The following is a 15,477-nucleotide window of genomic DNA, read 5'->3' as shown; positions in this document are numbered from 1 at the left end:
CAAAAAGAACCTATGAAAGGAGGCCGTTGCCTGAGCAGCGTGAGTCTGGGGACCATCGTGGACGGGACACATGTGGCCAGAGCAGTGGGGGGGTTTCTGCTGATGTGTGGACGGTCAGAGGGGCTCTGACACAGAGGCTGAGGCCAGCTGCCCCTGGAGACAGGACTGAAGGGGGTTCTGTTCCCACTGTGGCTCGGGGGCTCCTCTGAGTCGTGGGCCCATGGGGTCAGAAGGGTGACGCCCGGTCGTGCTTGGGCCAGTGCGTCTCCCCATCTGCCAAGTTCTCCACGAGTCGGGGCCCCCCCACCCCCACACAGACCGGGGCGGGGAGGTGGGGGCAGAGGTGGCCGGGGGCCCAGCGGTCACGAGAGCCCGCACAATGGACGGGGACTCGCTGCTCTGTGCCGGGCGGCCCTGGGACGCGGGGCGGGGTTGGGGGGCTCACAGGAGCTCGTACTGCTTCAGGTGCATCCGCTGGATGATGTCCCTGCAGTCGTTGAAGACGCGTCGGATGTTCTCCGTGTCCACGGCACACGTGAAGTGCGGGTAGCAGTAGTGCTTGCCGTCACCCGTCGCCGTGCTGATGCGCTGCGGAGACGCAGCCTGTCAGCTCCGGAGGACCGAGGGCGGGGGGCGGGGGTGTCTGTGTCAGGGCTGAGCCCCCCAGATCTCACTTTTTATGTGAGTTTGAAATCATCTCAAAATACAGAGTTTTTTCAAAAAGGGAACGTCTGAACCTGAGCAGGTCCGTTTCCACGTGACCCTTGAGCTGAGGAGAGGCCACACCCCACATCCCACTGAAAGGCAACACGCAAGCGGGGTCGGCCATCTCAGTGCCGCCCCGGGGCCTGTACCCTGCCCGTTCCTGCTGGGAAGCTGTGTGACCTGAGCTCGGAAGTCTGACCTCTCTGAGCCTCCGTGTGCTCAGCTATGAGATGAGGGAACGACACCTTCCCATCCCTCATTGTTTGGGGGAGATTAAATGAGCTCGTGAGAGACTTAAGTGCAAAGAGCAGGGTCACCCTAAGGTGGCAGGACAGCAAAGGGCAAGGAAAATGCTCACCAAGAACAGATCCCGGATGAAGAACTTAGCTCTTGTGACTTTGGGATCTTCTCCCGCATCTGGTGTCGCTGTAGAAAATCAAAGGGAATTTTATTTAAGTGACATGACACACAGATACAGCCGGATGGAGGCTGTGCACACAGAGCACGGAAGCACATGGGCCATGCAGCCAAAGACTGAAACGTGACCTTCGTCTCTCTCCTCCTCCCAGGTCATTTTGACTTCAACAGTGGTTTGTGTTTGGTGCCGGCTGAACAGCTTCTACTCAAGTCAGATGAAGCGTCTCACTGACTGGTGAGCCGGCCCCCAGTCGCCTGCACCTGGTGAACCGTCCTGCAGGGAGGGCTGCCAGCTCATCCTGAGACTTTTCCCAGGAAAAATGCTGACCACACTGGGTAAGGGGAGCGAGGGGCTGGTTCCCAGGAAAGGTCAGAGCAGGCCCGGCTGCTGCGGGGTGGGTGGCATGGGGGCTGGGGAGCTCCCAGACGGCGGCTGCTACCTGGGCCCAGGAAGCACCCTGCCAGGCTGGCTGAGGTTGGTGCAAAGACCGCGATAGGTTTCTTAGCCTCTAACTGAAGTTTCTGGGAAAGCCCCCTTCATCCTGCTTTATCCAGTTTGGGATTAAACCTTGAGGAGTGGGGTTATTTTGCCATAAGCAAATCCCTCCTTGGAGACTCTGGTGGCCCAGGAAACTCAAAACCCAAGAGCAGCCACTGGAAATGGGTCCTGACTCCTCCAGGTTTGCCAGACGGGACCTTCCCGGCTTCAGCACTGAAATTCCCACGTCCCAGGAGCCTCACAGCCTCCCGGGACGGCTGGTCACCCGATGAAGTCACCATGCTGTGGCCAAAGTCATCGCTGGGGACAGAGGCCTCAACATGGTGGTCGGCGGCGGGCGGCTCGGGACAGAGGTCACTGCTGCCCTGTCCCTGCGGGCCCGGCCAGAGTGGCTCAGACAGCGACTTCCCTGTCAGTCACTGTGCGGGGTAAGCAGGCAGGTCCAGGCGGACCGACCGACACGGGGCCCCGGGAGGCAGAGCTTCCCTGCAAACCCCGCATTCACGTCAAGCTGCCCTTCCTCCTCCTGCTCAGCGTGGACCAAGTTGAACTCTGAAAATTTTACAAATGGGACCCTAAGGACATTTTAATACTCCAGAAGCTAAGGGTGGAGCAGGAGTCAAGAAGATTGATCTAAATTAACTGTTTCCTAGATTCATCAGAACCGTAGGAATTACAGTTACAGGGCTATTGAAAGAACAATTCTTTCCCTTAATCGCAAGATACTTGTTTTGGAATCTTACCGTCTTCAGGAACAGTATAATTTGCATACTCTGGGAAATAGTCTTCAATTTTTGACTTCCCTGCCAAGACTTTTTCTGCCAGCATATCCTGTTTGTTCAAGAACAAGATGATGGAAATGGTCCGTAACCACCTGGAAAGGAGCAGGAAACACACAGGTGTGGGTCCACTGCCTGAGCAGGCACCTCTGTCGCAGGCGTTATCCATGGAGAGGACAACGTGCTGCCCTCCGGACGAGGTGCCGGGCTTGGGATTATTTGATGCCCCGGAACCTCAGCCCCCAATCCATCTGCACACAGGACTCCCTCATGAGGATAAACTCTCAGGAGGAGGATTCAGCTCCATAGGGCTGTACTGGCACCAAAGCCAAGGTTCACGTCAGGAATAAATATGCTCGGATTTGTGTGGTGTAATTTACTAGTAAAGGGTCAGAAAAGCGGGAGAAGTTAAAGCTGTCACAACAACAGAAACAGAATAGATGGTCACGCAGGGCATCTGCGGCTCTTGGGCGAGGAGCTGGGTGTTGAGGGTCTGGGTGGGGACCTGTCACTTTGCTGACAAGTCGAGGGAGGGGCTCAGGGGTCATCGAGTCATGAGCGGATGTTTTAAATGGGCGCTTTCTGCATTTTAAAAACCAAACAAAACCAGATTTGAACCGTATATAACAGGCTTCCAAAATAGAGATCTGGATTTTCCTGACAAAGTCCCATCAGCTTCACACCCCCATCTTAAGTAAGTCTCTACAGTAAATGGACTGAAAGAGGCTTCTTATGGTTTTAGAAGATTTATCACAAGGAAGGACTGCATCGGAGAACAAAGATGAAAGCAAGCTGAGAGGCATTTTTAAACCCAGCGGGAGACCGAGTTTACTGTCTTGTCACCTGTTGTTCCAGATGCTCTCGAAAAGGTCCAGGGACTCCCGCAGGCGGTTGGTATTGTTATCTTCCCGGATCACCATGTTGTAGCTGCTGCAGGCAGCCACGTAGATGATGGCGGTGACATCTGGGTGGGAGGAGTGGGGGAGGCACCTTGGTTATTTAGAGCAGTTACGGCCACCCATGTCCGGGGAGAGCTCCCTTGTGATCGCAGGATTGACCCGGGGCCCCCAAACTAGCAGAGACAGTGTGACCCCAGGATGCTTAACTTCTGTATTCATGGGACTCATGGTTAAGGCACTTGATAGGTGAGTGGATTGAAAGCTACTGAAACACAGCAGCAGGAGGGAGTGTGGGTTTGTCCCCATTTTCTTGAGAGAGGGAGAAATCACCGTTGAAGCACTGGATCCATTTTCTTCTCTCGTCCCTCTGGCCTCCGACGTCAAACATGCTGGGGGAGAACACGGGTTGGGGGGTGCCGTTAGCCGGGGGCGGGAGGACATCCGTCCTTTGCTCTCCCCCTCCACCTGGCCCGTGGCTCTGCTCCCCAGGTGACCTCGCAGACGGGCCCAGCGGGGCCGCCCCAGTCTGGCCCAGATGAGTGTCCACACCCCGGTATTTCTCTGAGCCTGGCCCTTAGCCCTGTGATCAGTGGCCGCTTGGCCCTCTCTCCCCCTGGGCAGCCCGTTGCCTGCGTCCTCCTCCTCTGCACCTGCCTGAGGCCACCGGGCTCGAGTGCCTCCCTTCCCTGCACTGACACCTGCGCTTGCGGGCGCACACGCGGGTTTGCAGCACTGCAGGCCCGGGATCGCCCGACGTCCAGGCCGCTTCCCTGACCCCCGGCCTGGGGGCCCCGCGGGAGGGTCCTGCCCACATGCTTACTGGAAGTTGACTTTGTCCACTTGGAATCGTGTCTCGAAAATCCCTGACGTCAGAACTCTGCACCTGAGGAGGTCCTGGGGGCAGAGAAGAGAGAAGCAAACAAGTGACCCCTGTCCTCAGGAGGAGAGCCCGGGGCAGCCATAGGCTGCGAGTGTCCCAAACAGCAATTCCCTCCATCGGAAAAGAAACAGGACTTAAAAACTGAGACAAATGCTCTCGGTCTCACTCCCCAGAGAAAGTCACAGTTAATGTACTGGTTTGGTCTTGGAGACTTGATGGCTCTGCTTTTTTTTCCTTCAGGAGCTTCCTGTAATCACTCCTGAGTGTTCCCTACTGACACCATTTCCCCAACAGCCCGCCAGTGTCTGGGGAGAGGCGCCCGTCCCACCAGCTGCCGCTCCAGGTCAGACTCACTCTCTCTCCTCTCACAGTTCTAGTCTCGAAGGTAAAAGATGATGTGTTCCCAAGGGGATGAGAAAGCCGTACAGTTTCACAAGGCTGACACCTCTTTTGGCCTGTCAGGTATCAGGGTTTCTTTCCTGGTTACCAGATCCATTAGGATGTAAATCGGCCACCACAGTGACTCTGGAAGTGGAGGGTGGTGGCCCCTCTGAGCCCGATGAGAAGTGTGAGGACAGACTCGAGGGGCAGGCTCAAGGCCAGGGTAACTGAGCTCCCAGGGTCGGCCTCGTAGAGGGATGGACTCCAGGGGACGACCAGGAGCTCAGAGCTCGGGGGGTGGGGGGCGCAGGGAGCCTCCCGGAGGGGCACGGCTGGGCCCCGAGGGTACAGAGACCCTCCAGTGTCCCCCTGTTCGGGCGGTGGTCGCGGCCCAACCCCACCTACCTGGTCCGTGGGCGTGTAGTCCACCAGGCTGACGCTGTCAATTCTCTCCAGGAAGCTGAAAAGAAAGCCAGACGTGCTTGGGGCCGCTCTGGGGCTGCCTCTGGGCTGAGGGGCAGGTGTGCAGGGCCCGCATGAGCCCAGGGGGACGGGGCAGCCACGGGCCAGCAGGTTCCCGCGTTCTTCCTGGACACGTGTCTCCCCGGCAGGTCAGTGTCCTGAGGGTCCTGATCCGTCGTGGTGGGGGAGCGGGGGTCCAGGCCTCTGCCCTCCCCTGACAGGTTTTACATGTATTTGTCTTTCTGTTTATCGTCTGTCTCTCCCTCCAAATGTGGGACCCACAGGGCAGATCTGGCTTGTTGGCCGGGTTTCCCCAGCGCCTGTGGGGCAGCCCAGCCCCTGCGTATTTGTGGGATGAAGTGAGCAGGGGGCTGTGAGGCCCAGCCTGCAACTGACACAGGAAGACACAGCGCTGGTTAACCAGTGAGCAAAGGACCACTTCCCGAGGGGTGGGGACAGCAGAGCGTGTGAGGAGCGGGCGGGGCTCTGAGTGCCCCGGGCTCTCCTGGTGGGGGGGGTCCCTGTGGCTGAGGTGGGGCTCTGGCCCTGGGGAGCGTGGATGTGACCTGGATCAGGGGGACTCGGCCGGAGTCCCTGCCTGGACAGCTCGGGGTCCACTGTTCCGTATCTGGAGTAAAGTCATGATGGGCCTTCCTCCCAGCCTGTGTGCCGTGAGCTTCTGCACAGTGAGGGGGGAGCACCTCCCCACCTCCGCACAGCCCCCCTCCCCAGCCAGCACTGCAGGCCCTTGAGCTGCTCACAGGAGGAGGGGGGAGTGCAGAAGACCCTGGAGGAGCCACAGGAGGGGACCCCTGAGAGCTGAGTCTGGTTTGAAAACCACAGTGCCGTCTGGCCCAGTCCTTGCCGGCCTTGCATTTGGTGGAGTGGAGGGCACCTCAAAGTCCACCCCGACTGTCTAGCAGGAAAGGAAAGGGGCAAGAAGACTTGAGTCTGTGATGAAGTGGGAGGGGTGTCTGCCGAGGTGGGGAGGGGCTCTGGACTATAGCCCAGAAACCTGGGGGCTCCGGTGGGGAGATGAGCCGCCCCCCTTCCTCGTGTATGGATTTAATAATTTGAAGCAGAAGTGGTCTGTCCTCTCGGCAGGGACATCTAATATGAGAAGGTGATACAGACACTGATCATCTCCCATCGAAAGGGCTGGAAGGAACTGAAAATCAAACCAAATATGAAGCCTTCAGCTCTGGTTAGAGGGTAGGAGGCGCCCGATTTCAAACAGGATGCAGACAGGGTGGAGGGGGTGGGTGAATCTATTCAGATGGTAATAACGGGTATAAGTAGAAACAATGAAGTGTGGTTAACAAAAAAGACATCAGAAGTTGTTGAAAGATCAGAGACCGCCTTCCCAAGGACGCGGTGGGAGTACCTTCCTGACCACTTCCTGACCGCGACAAAGGAAAGATATACCATCTGTCCCCACCCCTGAGCCCGGGGTGGGTGTCCAGGGTTCCTTCCAGCTCTGGTACTTAACCACCTGAGACCTGACCGGCATCAGTGAACATTTCCCAGAGCATCTTCTGAATTGTTACTGATGGTGAATAGTCCTCTGAGTTCATGGATTTCAAGTTTGTGCAATGGAAGTAAAATGTGAAAATTCCCCAGATGTGAATGTTTCCCCGGACATTTGAGAGCCTTTCTAAGGAGTAAAGACTAGCAGTTGATTTCTGCCAGACTTTTGACTTAATCTTTGGTTCAATTGGTGTATTTCCCGCATGTTGTAGTAGGACTTCTTCAAAACGGGGCTCTTAAGATAATATATAGAGAGAGGAGTTTTAAAAGGATTTTCCAAATCATGCACAGAATTTTGTATGACCAAAATTTAAAAGGTTGTCTCCCTAAATACGCCACTGCCTGTTATGCCGAAAAATTAACAAGATCTAAGAATTCCACTTGTAGACCATTCACTTCCACTAGATAAAGAGTCACAGGACAATAACAAAATACAATTATAGAAAGTCGCCCCCCGGACTTCCCCGGTTGTCCAGTGGTTAAGACTCCATGCTCCCAATGCAGGGGCCTGGGTTCGATCCCTGGTTGGGGAACTAGAGCCCACATGCCGCAACTAAGACCCGGTGCAGCCAAATAAATAAGTAAATAAATATTAAAAAGAAATGTCACCCCCCCACCCCCACCCTTATGGTCACTTTAAGAAAAGCAGTTAAAAAGCAATTTACTTTGATTTCTCTTCACTGTTTCCTGCTACAGCTGAGGATATTTGTGTTTACAGAAGTGATTTTATTTTGGCCACTGGGATCCCCCTCTGCTCGACATTGGCACGAAACAGCAATTCACTGTTCATTTCTCCTCTGTCTGCCACCCCAGTAACTCAAAACTGCAGGGTTCTTGTGGGCCGGGGGCAGGAGTTGAGGGGGGATGGTGAAAAGATGAAGCTATCCTGTTAAATGCCTTTGAACAACTGGATCTCAGGAAAAGCACCAACGACCTTTAATTAAAATGTACTTAAAATGATTTCTTCTATGAAAAATGCAGCAAGTCAGAGCTGTGTCAAGCCAAGTGTCAACTACAAATTGGCATTTTCCATTGGCATTTGCCATCTACCTCTACAAGGATTAACTCTTGTGCTGCTGCAGCTGCTGACTTTCCACACCCCCTGAAAGGAGTTCAGGTAGAGAGCTAAAATGAGGCACTCTGTGCTCTGGGAAAAACTGGCAGAACAGGTCTTCAGAGAGTTAGATGTTTTCAGAAGCCAATTTTATGAGCCCAATTCTTGTATCTGTTCATATTTAGAAAAGCACTAAAATCCTTCATGGGGACAACTGCTCCTCGTGACTAGCAGAAACCTTCTGCAAAATAGTATGTGCTCAGTTGCATGTATTCCCCCTTCACCAAAATCACATCTATATTGACCTCCCCCTCTGCCTCTTTGGAGCAGTTTCTCAGAGCTATCTGGGATGCTGTCTCCCGGGCTGTAGTCCTCATTTTGCCCCAAATAAAACAACTCGCAACTCTCATGTTGTGCATTTTTTTATATCGACACAAGTAAAACCCTTTTCTCAGTGTCTTACCGAAATTCACTTCATGACGCTTATTTACTTGATGTAAAAAATACTGGAGGAAAATGTTAGCAGAAGTGACAGAGCACCGGCCTGATCTAACGTGCAGCAGGGCTGAGATCCAGGCCACGTCAGAGGTGGTCCTCAGACCAGAGCCCGGGCATCGGGATTGTGGCTGAGCCAGAGCCTGGGTGGATGAGTGACCCACGTGCCCTTGGATGTCTGAGAAGCATCATGCCTTTTCCTCCCCTGCCCTGGCCTGTCCTCTCCCGTCACCTGGATGGCATACCCAATGACTCACATCCTGTTCTCGCCCTCAGAGTGAAGTCCACGCTGAATCTGGCCTCCGAGCCCTTCGCGATGCGTCCCATCTCTTCTTTGTTCTTCTTGGTGTCAAACCGTCCACTCCAGTCAAATCTCCACATAGGTTTTGGCTTTTCAGACCTTTGTGTAATCCCCACTTTTTTTTCTTTGAAGCCTCAGATTGAACCCAACCTCTTCTAAGAAGCCAATTCTATGGAACAGAATTGAGAGCCCAGAAACAAACCCACACACATATGGACAACTGATTTATGACAAAGGAGCAAAGAACATATAGTGGAGAAAGGATGGTCTCTTCCATAACTGGTGTTGGGAAAGCTGGACAGCTACATGGAAAATAATCACACTGGACCACTACCTCACACCCTACATAAAAATCAAACTCAAAATGGATTAAAAACTTGAATGTAAGACCTGAAACCATAGAATTCCTAGAAGAAAACATAGGCAGTATGCTCCTTGACATTGGTCCTAGCGGTATCTTTCTAGATATGTCTCCTCAGGCAAGGGAAACAAAAGCAAAAATAAACAAATGGGACTGCATCAAGCTAAAAAGACTCTGCATAGCAAAGGAAACCAGCAACAAAACAAGAAGACAACCTACCAAATGGGAGAAGGTATTTGTAAATCATATGTCTGATAAGGGGTTAATATCCACACTATATAAAGAACTCACATGACTCAATAACAAAAAAACAAACAACATGATTTAAAAATGGGCAGAAGTGCTGAAGAGACATTTTTCCAAAGAAGACGCACAGGTGGCCAACAGGCACATGAAAAGATGCTCACCACTGCTAACCATCAGAGAAATGCAAACAAAAACCACAATGACATATCACCTCACACCTGTTAGGATGGCTGTTACCAAAGGCAAGAAATAACAAGTTTTGGCGAGGATGTGGAGAAAAGGGAGCCCTTATACACTGTTGATGGGAATGTAAATTGGTGCAGCCACTGTGGAAAACAGTATGGATACTCCTCAAAAAATTAAAAATAGAACAACCACTTATGAACCCGCAATTCCACTCCTGGGTATTCATCCAAAGAAAATAAAAACACTAATTCCAGAAAATATCTGCACCCCAGTGTTCATAGCAGCATTACTTACGATAGCCGAGATATGAAAACAACCTTAAGTGTCCATCAACAGATGAATGGATAAAGAAGATATGATATATATATATACACATACACACACACATACAAAGGAATATTATTCAACCACAAAAAGAAGGAAATCTTGCCATTTGTGACAACACAGATGGACCTTGAGGGTATTATGCTAAGTGAAGTAAGGCAGATGGTGAAAGAAAATACAGTATGATTTCACTCATGCATGGACTATAAAAAAGCAATCAAACAAAACCACAAAATAAATGAACAAGCCAAACCAAATAAAAACAAACACGTAGATACAGAGAACAGAGTAGTGGTTACCAGAGGGGGAGAGGCAGGGGGAGGGGGAAATGGGTGAAGGGGATCGACTGTGAGGCGATGGCTGGAAATGAAATTTTTGGTGGCAAGCTTGCTGTAGTGTGCACAGAAGTAGAATGTTGTAAACATGAAACTTATGTGTCATAAGCCAGTGCTGCTTCAAAAAACAAAAAAAGAAAAAAGAAACCAGTTTTAGGACACTATAATCCCATCCTCCTCCATGTAGTTTGTTTCATGATTTGATTAGCTCGGAACACACCTTACATCGTGATTTCCCCCCTTGTATAAGTTGAGGTATAAAACACACGGTGCGTAAAGAGCACTGACATTACTCATCTTGATGACTCTGTCGCACCTGTGTACACTGGTGTATTTTCCTCTTTTTGCTTGTGCCTTATCTACCTAACTCCACTGAGGACCGTTTAAGGCAGAAGCATGTCTTTATTTCTAGAAAGAAGCCCCAGACAGCCAGCATCTGACACACCTCAGTCTAAATCTTTTACTGTATTCAGTTGTTCTCAACAAACACTGCTGAACTGTTTGTCCTGACACCGTTCAGGAGGGATGGAGGATGTACAAACCCTGAAGAGCAGGAGCAAATATCTCCATCTGGAGAAACACGACGGAGGAGGAGGACAGGGTGGTCCTGAGGGTACATCCGGGCTCTGCTGAGGCCCCCGCACCCACTGTGATGCTGTCGCCGGGGAGCTCTGGGCATGGTCACGAGTGACAGCACCCAAGGGAGATCTGCATTCACACCTACTGAGCTGGGTATACCACCTGATGCCCAGGAGCCATGACTGAGATGCACTGGTCCTGCCCCACATGGAACCTACTGTCTGGTTGTAGGAAAACAAACCTCGGTACACCAGGCAGGCACTGTCTCATTCCAACCAGTTGATTAAAAGAAAAAAAAAAGAGATGGGGGCCTGCTCATCAGTTTGTTCAATGACCACAGGCTTGCAGCTTTTTGCCAACAGCACCTGAGGTCCTGAGCTTTGGATTTTGGCTACGGAAACGCCTCCAAGAGGGTGTCATGCCTGTTGCAGAGGAGGAAATCTAGAATATGAGGTGCCTCACTTCTGCTCAATGAGGTGAGGTTGTCTGGCTGACCCTGAGACCACGTTCAGTGAATAAGGTTGTCAGATGGGTGCTTACTTTAGGTGGCACCTTTCCAAATCGAAGACAGCAGGGTGGGCACACGGCACCCTCATCTGAAAGGCACACACACATTAAGGCTCCTTCAGGAAGAAGAAACTGTAGTAAGAAAGGTCTCCAATAGTGCAGTTATCATCTGAACTGAAATAAACTAAATAGTTCCTAAAGTAAACTTAAAAGTTTATTCTAAATCCATTTGGAAACTGAATTTGAAGGCAGAAAAATACAAAGGAGAAATAAGAGCAAAAATTATACTAGTAGTTGCATGGAAGATGAACCATTTCCTTGGTATGTTTGAGCTGGATCCTTTTGGAAATTCTCTCTTTAGCCTAGGCAAGTTTCAGTATGAGGAAGAACCTTGTTGCCATGAAGAAACTATTACAGTAAAGAAATAGCAACTTGGGCTTCTAGAAATATGCATGCAAACAGAAATTCAGGTGCTAAAGGTGAGTCTGGAAAAATACTATGCTTTCTGAACCAAATCAACCTCTGAGTTCTTTTTCCTTAAATAGCTTTGTAAACAGGATGTACACTCAGTATGCAATAACATGCAGTTTAAAGTGATTTATTTGACAAACTTCTGTGGTTCATATTCCAGCATTTCATCAACTGCAAAACTGAGGAAATAATTCATGGGCCTGGTATGCTTTTGAAAATATTTATGTTTCATAAAAATGTACATTCATGTAGTTTGAAATGAACATATTTTAAGAAAGTTCAAGCATATATAAGCATTGTTTAATCTCACAAAATATATTAGTTTTGTTGGGAATTATCTGCACTATAAAAGGGTCCTCAATTTACCAAATGATCAACACCAAGCTGTTATTTAAGTTGTAATGATGTTTTCAGTCTAAAGAGGGGTTAGGACTCATGCTGTGCTCACACACAGCTGCCTCTGGGCAACCTTGTGGATGAGAGGAGACACCAAAAGGGACTAGTTCTAGAAAGAGGATTTGGGGCAGACGACTGGCAGGTGTCCTTTACAGAAGACTTTGGAACAACATCCAGTCAGACATAATGACACTTATATACGAGGGTCAGTCCTCATCTGCACACAACTCTTCATTTTTTTTTTCCCCCTTGATACACACACGTTCATATAGGAGGACATGTTGTAACAGTGAACACTTGGTTCTCAATCTTTCAAAAGGCTTGGAAGAGTCCCTTTAATTATTTTCTGAAATACTGGAATTCTCTCCAGTGAAGGGAAGAGGGAATTTAAAATATCCTTAAGTGTTTAACTTAGATTAATATGCTCGCCAAGGCAAAAGCAAGTTGCTGTTCTCCATGTTTTGCGGCTCTGAGAAAGTGGTAGCTACAGGCTCTGCTTTTTCACTTTTACTTTACACACCACCATGCCAGAAAGATGGAAGGCAGCACATCTGGGCTCTGGCCTGAAAGGGTCGAGCCTATCGTCTGACCCTGCATCTGTCCTTCCCAGACTTCCAGGCGGCTGCATGTATGTGTAAGGGATTTGCATGGCTAAGCCAAACACTCCAACTTGTATTTCCGAGGTTTTAAAAGAGCTGTTGCTTTTAAGACAAGATAATAAATGCAAATAATTAGAACCTAAAATGCAGTTCTAATTTTATTTCTATTTTTGATTAAAATCAAAACAAAACCTACACACACATAGTCCCAGGGCTTTCTCAAACCAATCAACGGTTCTTTGGCAACGTCAGAGTAATGTGACTGTCATGCTAATTGCCATACTTTAAAAGAAGTCTAATTAAATAGGAAAATAACTAGAAACGTGAGAGAGAAGTTCACTTGGAAAAAACTGTCATACTAACGTTAAACCTTGTAAATCTTAAAACCATAAATGAACACTTTTCTCTTATGATAAATCCAAGTTACATGGCATTTTTTCCAGTTATAAAAAGACAACTACCATAAGAAAAATGTATAGGACGTAAACAGTAACTGAACATTATGCTGGAAAGTCGTAAAGTAATTTTAGTGTAAATTATGAGAACAGATGAATAGTCACCTGTAGTCTGGATTTGATGACAATAAACAAAGGATACACAGAATAGCACTGCCCATAAAATAAATCTCTTAATGAGGTGTTCATAGCGCTGTAATCAACCTAAGTAATCACCTCCCGTCAACTCTAGATATTATCGATTACACAAAATTAAAAAGAAAACCTTCAATTCTGGTAATTCGGGCAGAATACTGAATACACCGGAACTAGAGTTTTGACCAAATTTTTGAGAAAGATTCATATACGCCAAATTAACCAGATCTGTTAAAAGGCAGCTATAAAAATACACATGATCACAAGCTATACAGAACTTTCAAATCCATTTAAGAGTGAAGAAGGCCTGGGACGTCTTCGTGTATCTGGAGAGCACTGTAAAACCCAAAGGTAGAAGCATCTTGAGTAAGAACAGTTCAGCATTCAGGCCGGTTCCGAGTTTCTAGCGTAGAGTATCCGTCTTCGAAGGTGGCTGCGGCCGGGACGCCTGAGAGCGGGTTCCGCGGTCACACTTGGTCTCGCAGGCGGGCCAGCCTCTGGGACAGTTCGTCCTGCTCGGCCGAGGCCACGCTCGTGCCCACGGAGCCGGTCTGGCCCTGCGGCAGCTCCATGTTGAGGTCGAGGCCGGCCTCGTCTGCCATTTCCTGCAGCAGCATATCCACCTGGCCCTGGGGAGTGGTCAGCGTCGTCGTGCTGCTCATCGTGTCCTCCATCTGCTGCGTCTGCACGTCCAGCGTCTCGAACTGGTGCTCGAACTTGTCCATCAGGGCAGAGATCTTCTCGAGATTCATGGTCTTCAACGTCGCGTCCATCGACTTAACCACACCGGCCATCGACTTGGTCACCTTGCCCATCGTCACGGCCGTCTGGACCCTGGCGGCCACCGCGTCCACCCGAGCACTCATCCTCAGGAAATTCACCGCCTGGTTCTTCTGGCGAATCGCGTTCTCGGCGTGAATCCTCGCAACTTCCATGTTGCCCTTCTGAATGGCCTTTTTAATCTTGGCCTTTTCGGCCTTTTCCTCCTTGTCGCATTTTTTGGCACTCCTTCCCAGTTCTTTGGCCGCGAACTTTAGGTTGAACAGGTGTTTCTCCATGTTGGACATGATCGTACGGCTCCCGGGGGTCGGCGGCCAGGGCTGAGGTGGACGCCAGAGGAGGTAGGAAAAGAAAGACCGCTCCCGGCCGCCGCTCCTTTGTTTTGGTCCCACTTCCCGTTTCTGCCGCACGCGGCGCAGACCGTGACGTCATCGCTCGGCGCCGGGAGCGGGGCCGGCGTGGCGCACGGCGTAGGGGGCGGGGCTCCCGGACCTGGAGCTTGCGGACCTGGGCGCAGGCAGCGAGATGTTGTAGCGCTGACCGCGGCCCCGCTGACCCGGGCGCTCGCCGACTGCACCGAGTTCCCCCAACCCGCACCAGTTGTTAAAGTACTGAAGCATTAGTAAATTCACGGAAATGCGTGCCCACACACTTTCGTAGGCACGGACAGGATTGTCTGGAGCTGTACGTAAAAACTGTCCAAACTTGGTGGCCTGAGGTGTCCGGCCAGAGGCTGGAAACCAGGAAGCTGTCCTGAGGTTAGCAGACCACAGCCTTCTCCATCTGCTCTGGCAACTTCCACTTTCTCAGGGGAACGTGGACCGTTAATAATTAAAAGTACGAAACAGAAAAAGTTTTATCACTGACCTGCGCCTCGGTCTTTGAGGACAATCTGGTTGCAGCCTGTGACATCCTTTTACTGCAGTGGGTGAAAATACCTTCTGGTCCGCGGACCACCTCGTCTATGCTGTGGCTGAAGGTCAGCTTGTAGATGAGTTGCCAGCAACTCCAAACATACAAAAATCCTTGTGTGGTTTAGTAATAAAAGACCCATCTTTTGCTGACATGATTCTGTTTGATATTTTATAAATATCCAAGGAACTTCACTCACATTTCATTTTGACACGAAACTGTCATTTTAAATTATGCAGGCAGAGGATGCTGAAGTACTGGGACCCACACCCACTGGCGTAGATCAAAACTGTCACTATGTATTATACCCTTTAGAAGTGCAGGCTTTCAGATGGCAGCAGACTGTGCTGTGGCTTTTTTCTTTTAGGAAGATTCCTCCCGTACAGCAATAACAACATAGCAGGGCCCTACCTGCCCTAAGGAGCTAGGCTGAAAATGAACTCTGAGAGTAATTCTGTTTGAGATAGTTTTAATCCAAAGTCTCACCATCCCTTTGGGCCTCGTGTGATAGTTTGCCCGTTGTGCTGTTGAACATGCATTTTCCTAAAACCCAGCTCTGGTTATATCACTCTCTTGCTCCAAAACCTGAGCAGAAAGGCACGTGGCAAACACGGTCCCCACCCTCCCTTTTCTTTCCCTCCCCACCCAGTCAAGCCAGGCTGAGCTTGGAGGCTGAACACCATTTGTGTCACTTGGTCAGTGTGGATGAGGAGGGATGGGCCTCCGGACACCGTCCCCACTGCCTGGGCTTCTAGCCGTCGCATCTCTGCCTGTTGTGATCCTGCCCCTGCT

General features: G+C 50.1%; 2 protein-coding genes across 5 annotated transcripts in view; both read right to left on the bottom strand.

The window, feature by feature from the left end:
* GNAL (G protein subunit alpha L) overlaps window positions 1-15,477 on the bottom strand; it is a gene marked incomplete at its 3' end in the record, with an annotated part of 92,648 nt that overhangs the window by 3,265 nt on the left and 73,906 nt on the right. For 2 of the 4 annotated variants that reach the window (XM_082354854.1, XM_082354857.1), the window contains 7 exons: window positions 4,966-5,020; window positions 4,120-4,193; window positions 3,630-3,688; window positions 3,244-3,364; window positions 2,365-2,495; window positions 1,064-1,131; window positions 442-588 (listed from right to left, as the gene is read on the bottom strand). In XM_082354854.1, the coding sequence (XP_082210980.1) occupies window positions 442-588; window positions 1,064-1,131; window positions 2,365-2,495; window positions 3,244-3,364; window positions 3,630-3,688; window positions 4,120-4,193; window positions 4,966-5,020 (655 nt within the window). Of the gene's footprint in view, window positions 1-441; window positions 589-1,063; window positions 1,132-2,364; window positions 2,496-3,243; window positions 3,365-3,629; window positions 3,689-4,119; window positions 4,194-4,965; window positions 5,021-15,477 lie in introns of those variants that run through there. The other 2 variants (XM_082354855.1, XM_082354856.1) reach the window with 2 other exon arrangements.
* CHMP1B (charged multivesicular body protein 1B) lies at window positions 12,549-14,192 on the bottom strand. Its single transcript, XM_082354916.1, has one exon. It carries the CDS (start codon window positions 14,058-14,060, stop codon window positions 13,461-13,463), a length of 600 nt encoding a protein of 199 aa, XP_082211042.1. The 5' UTR covers window positions 14,061-14,192; the 3' UTR covers window positions 12,549-13,460.

The sequence above is a fragment of the Balaenoptera borealis genome, assembly GCF_965194805.1.
Source record: "Balaenoptera borealis genome assembly, chromosome: 14".
Lineage (NCBI taxonomy): Eukaryota > Metazoa > Chordata > Mammalia > Artiodactyla > Balaenopteridae > Balaenoptera > Balaenoptera borealis.
Note: the sequence above shows the minus strand (reverse complement) of the source record. Positions and strands in the feature narration are given on the sequence as shown.

Coding starts and splice junctions, on each gene's coding strand:
- CHMP1B (XM_082354916.1), bottom strand. CDS start 14,060: ATGTCCAACATGGAGAAACACCTGTTCAACCTAAAGTTCGCGGCCAAA.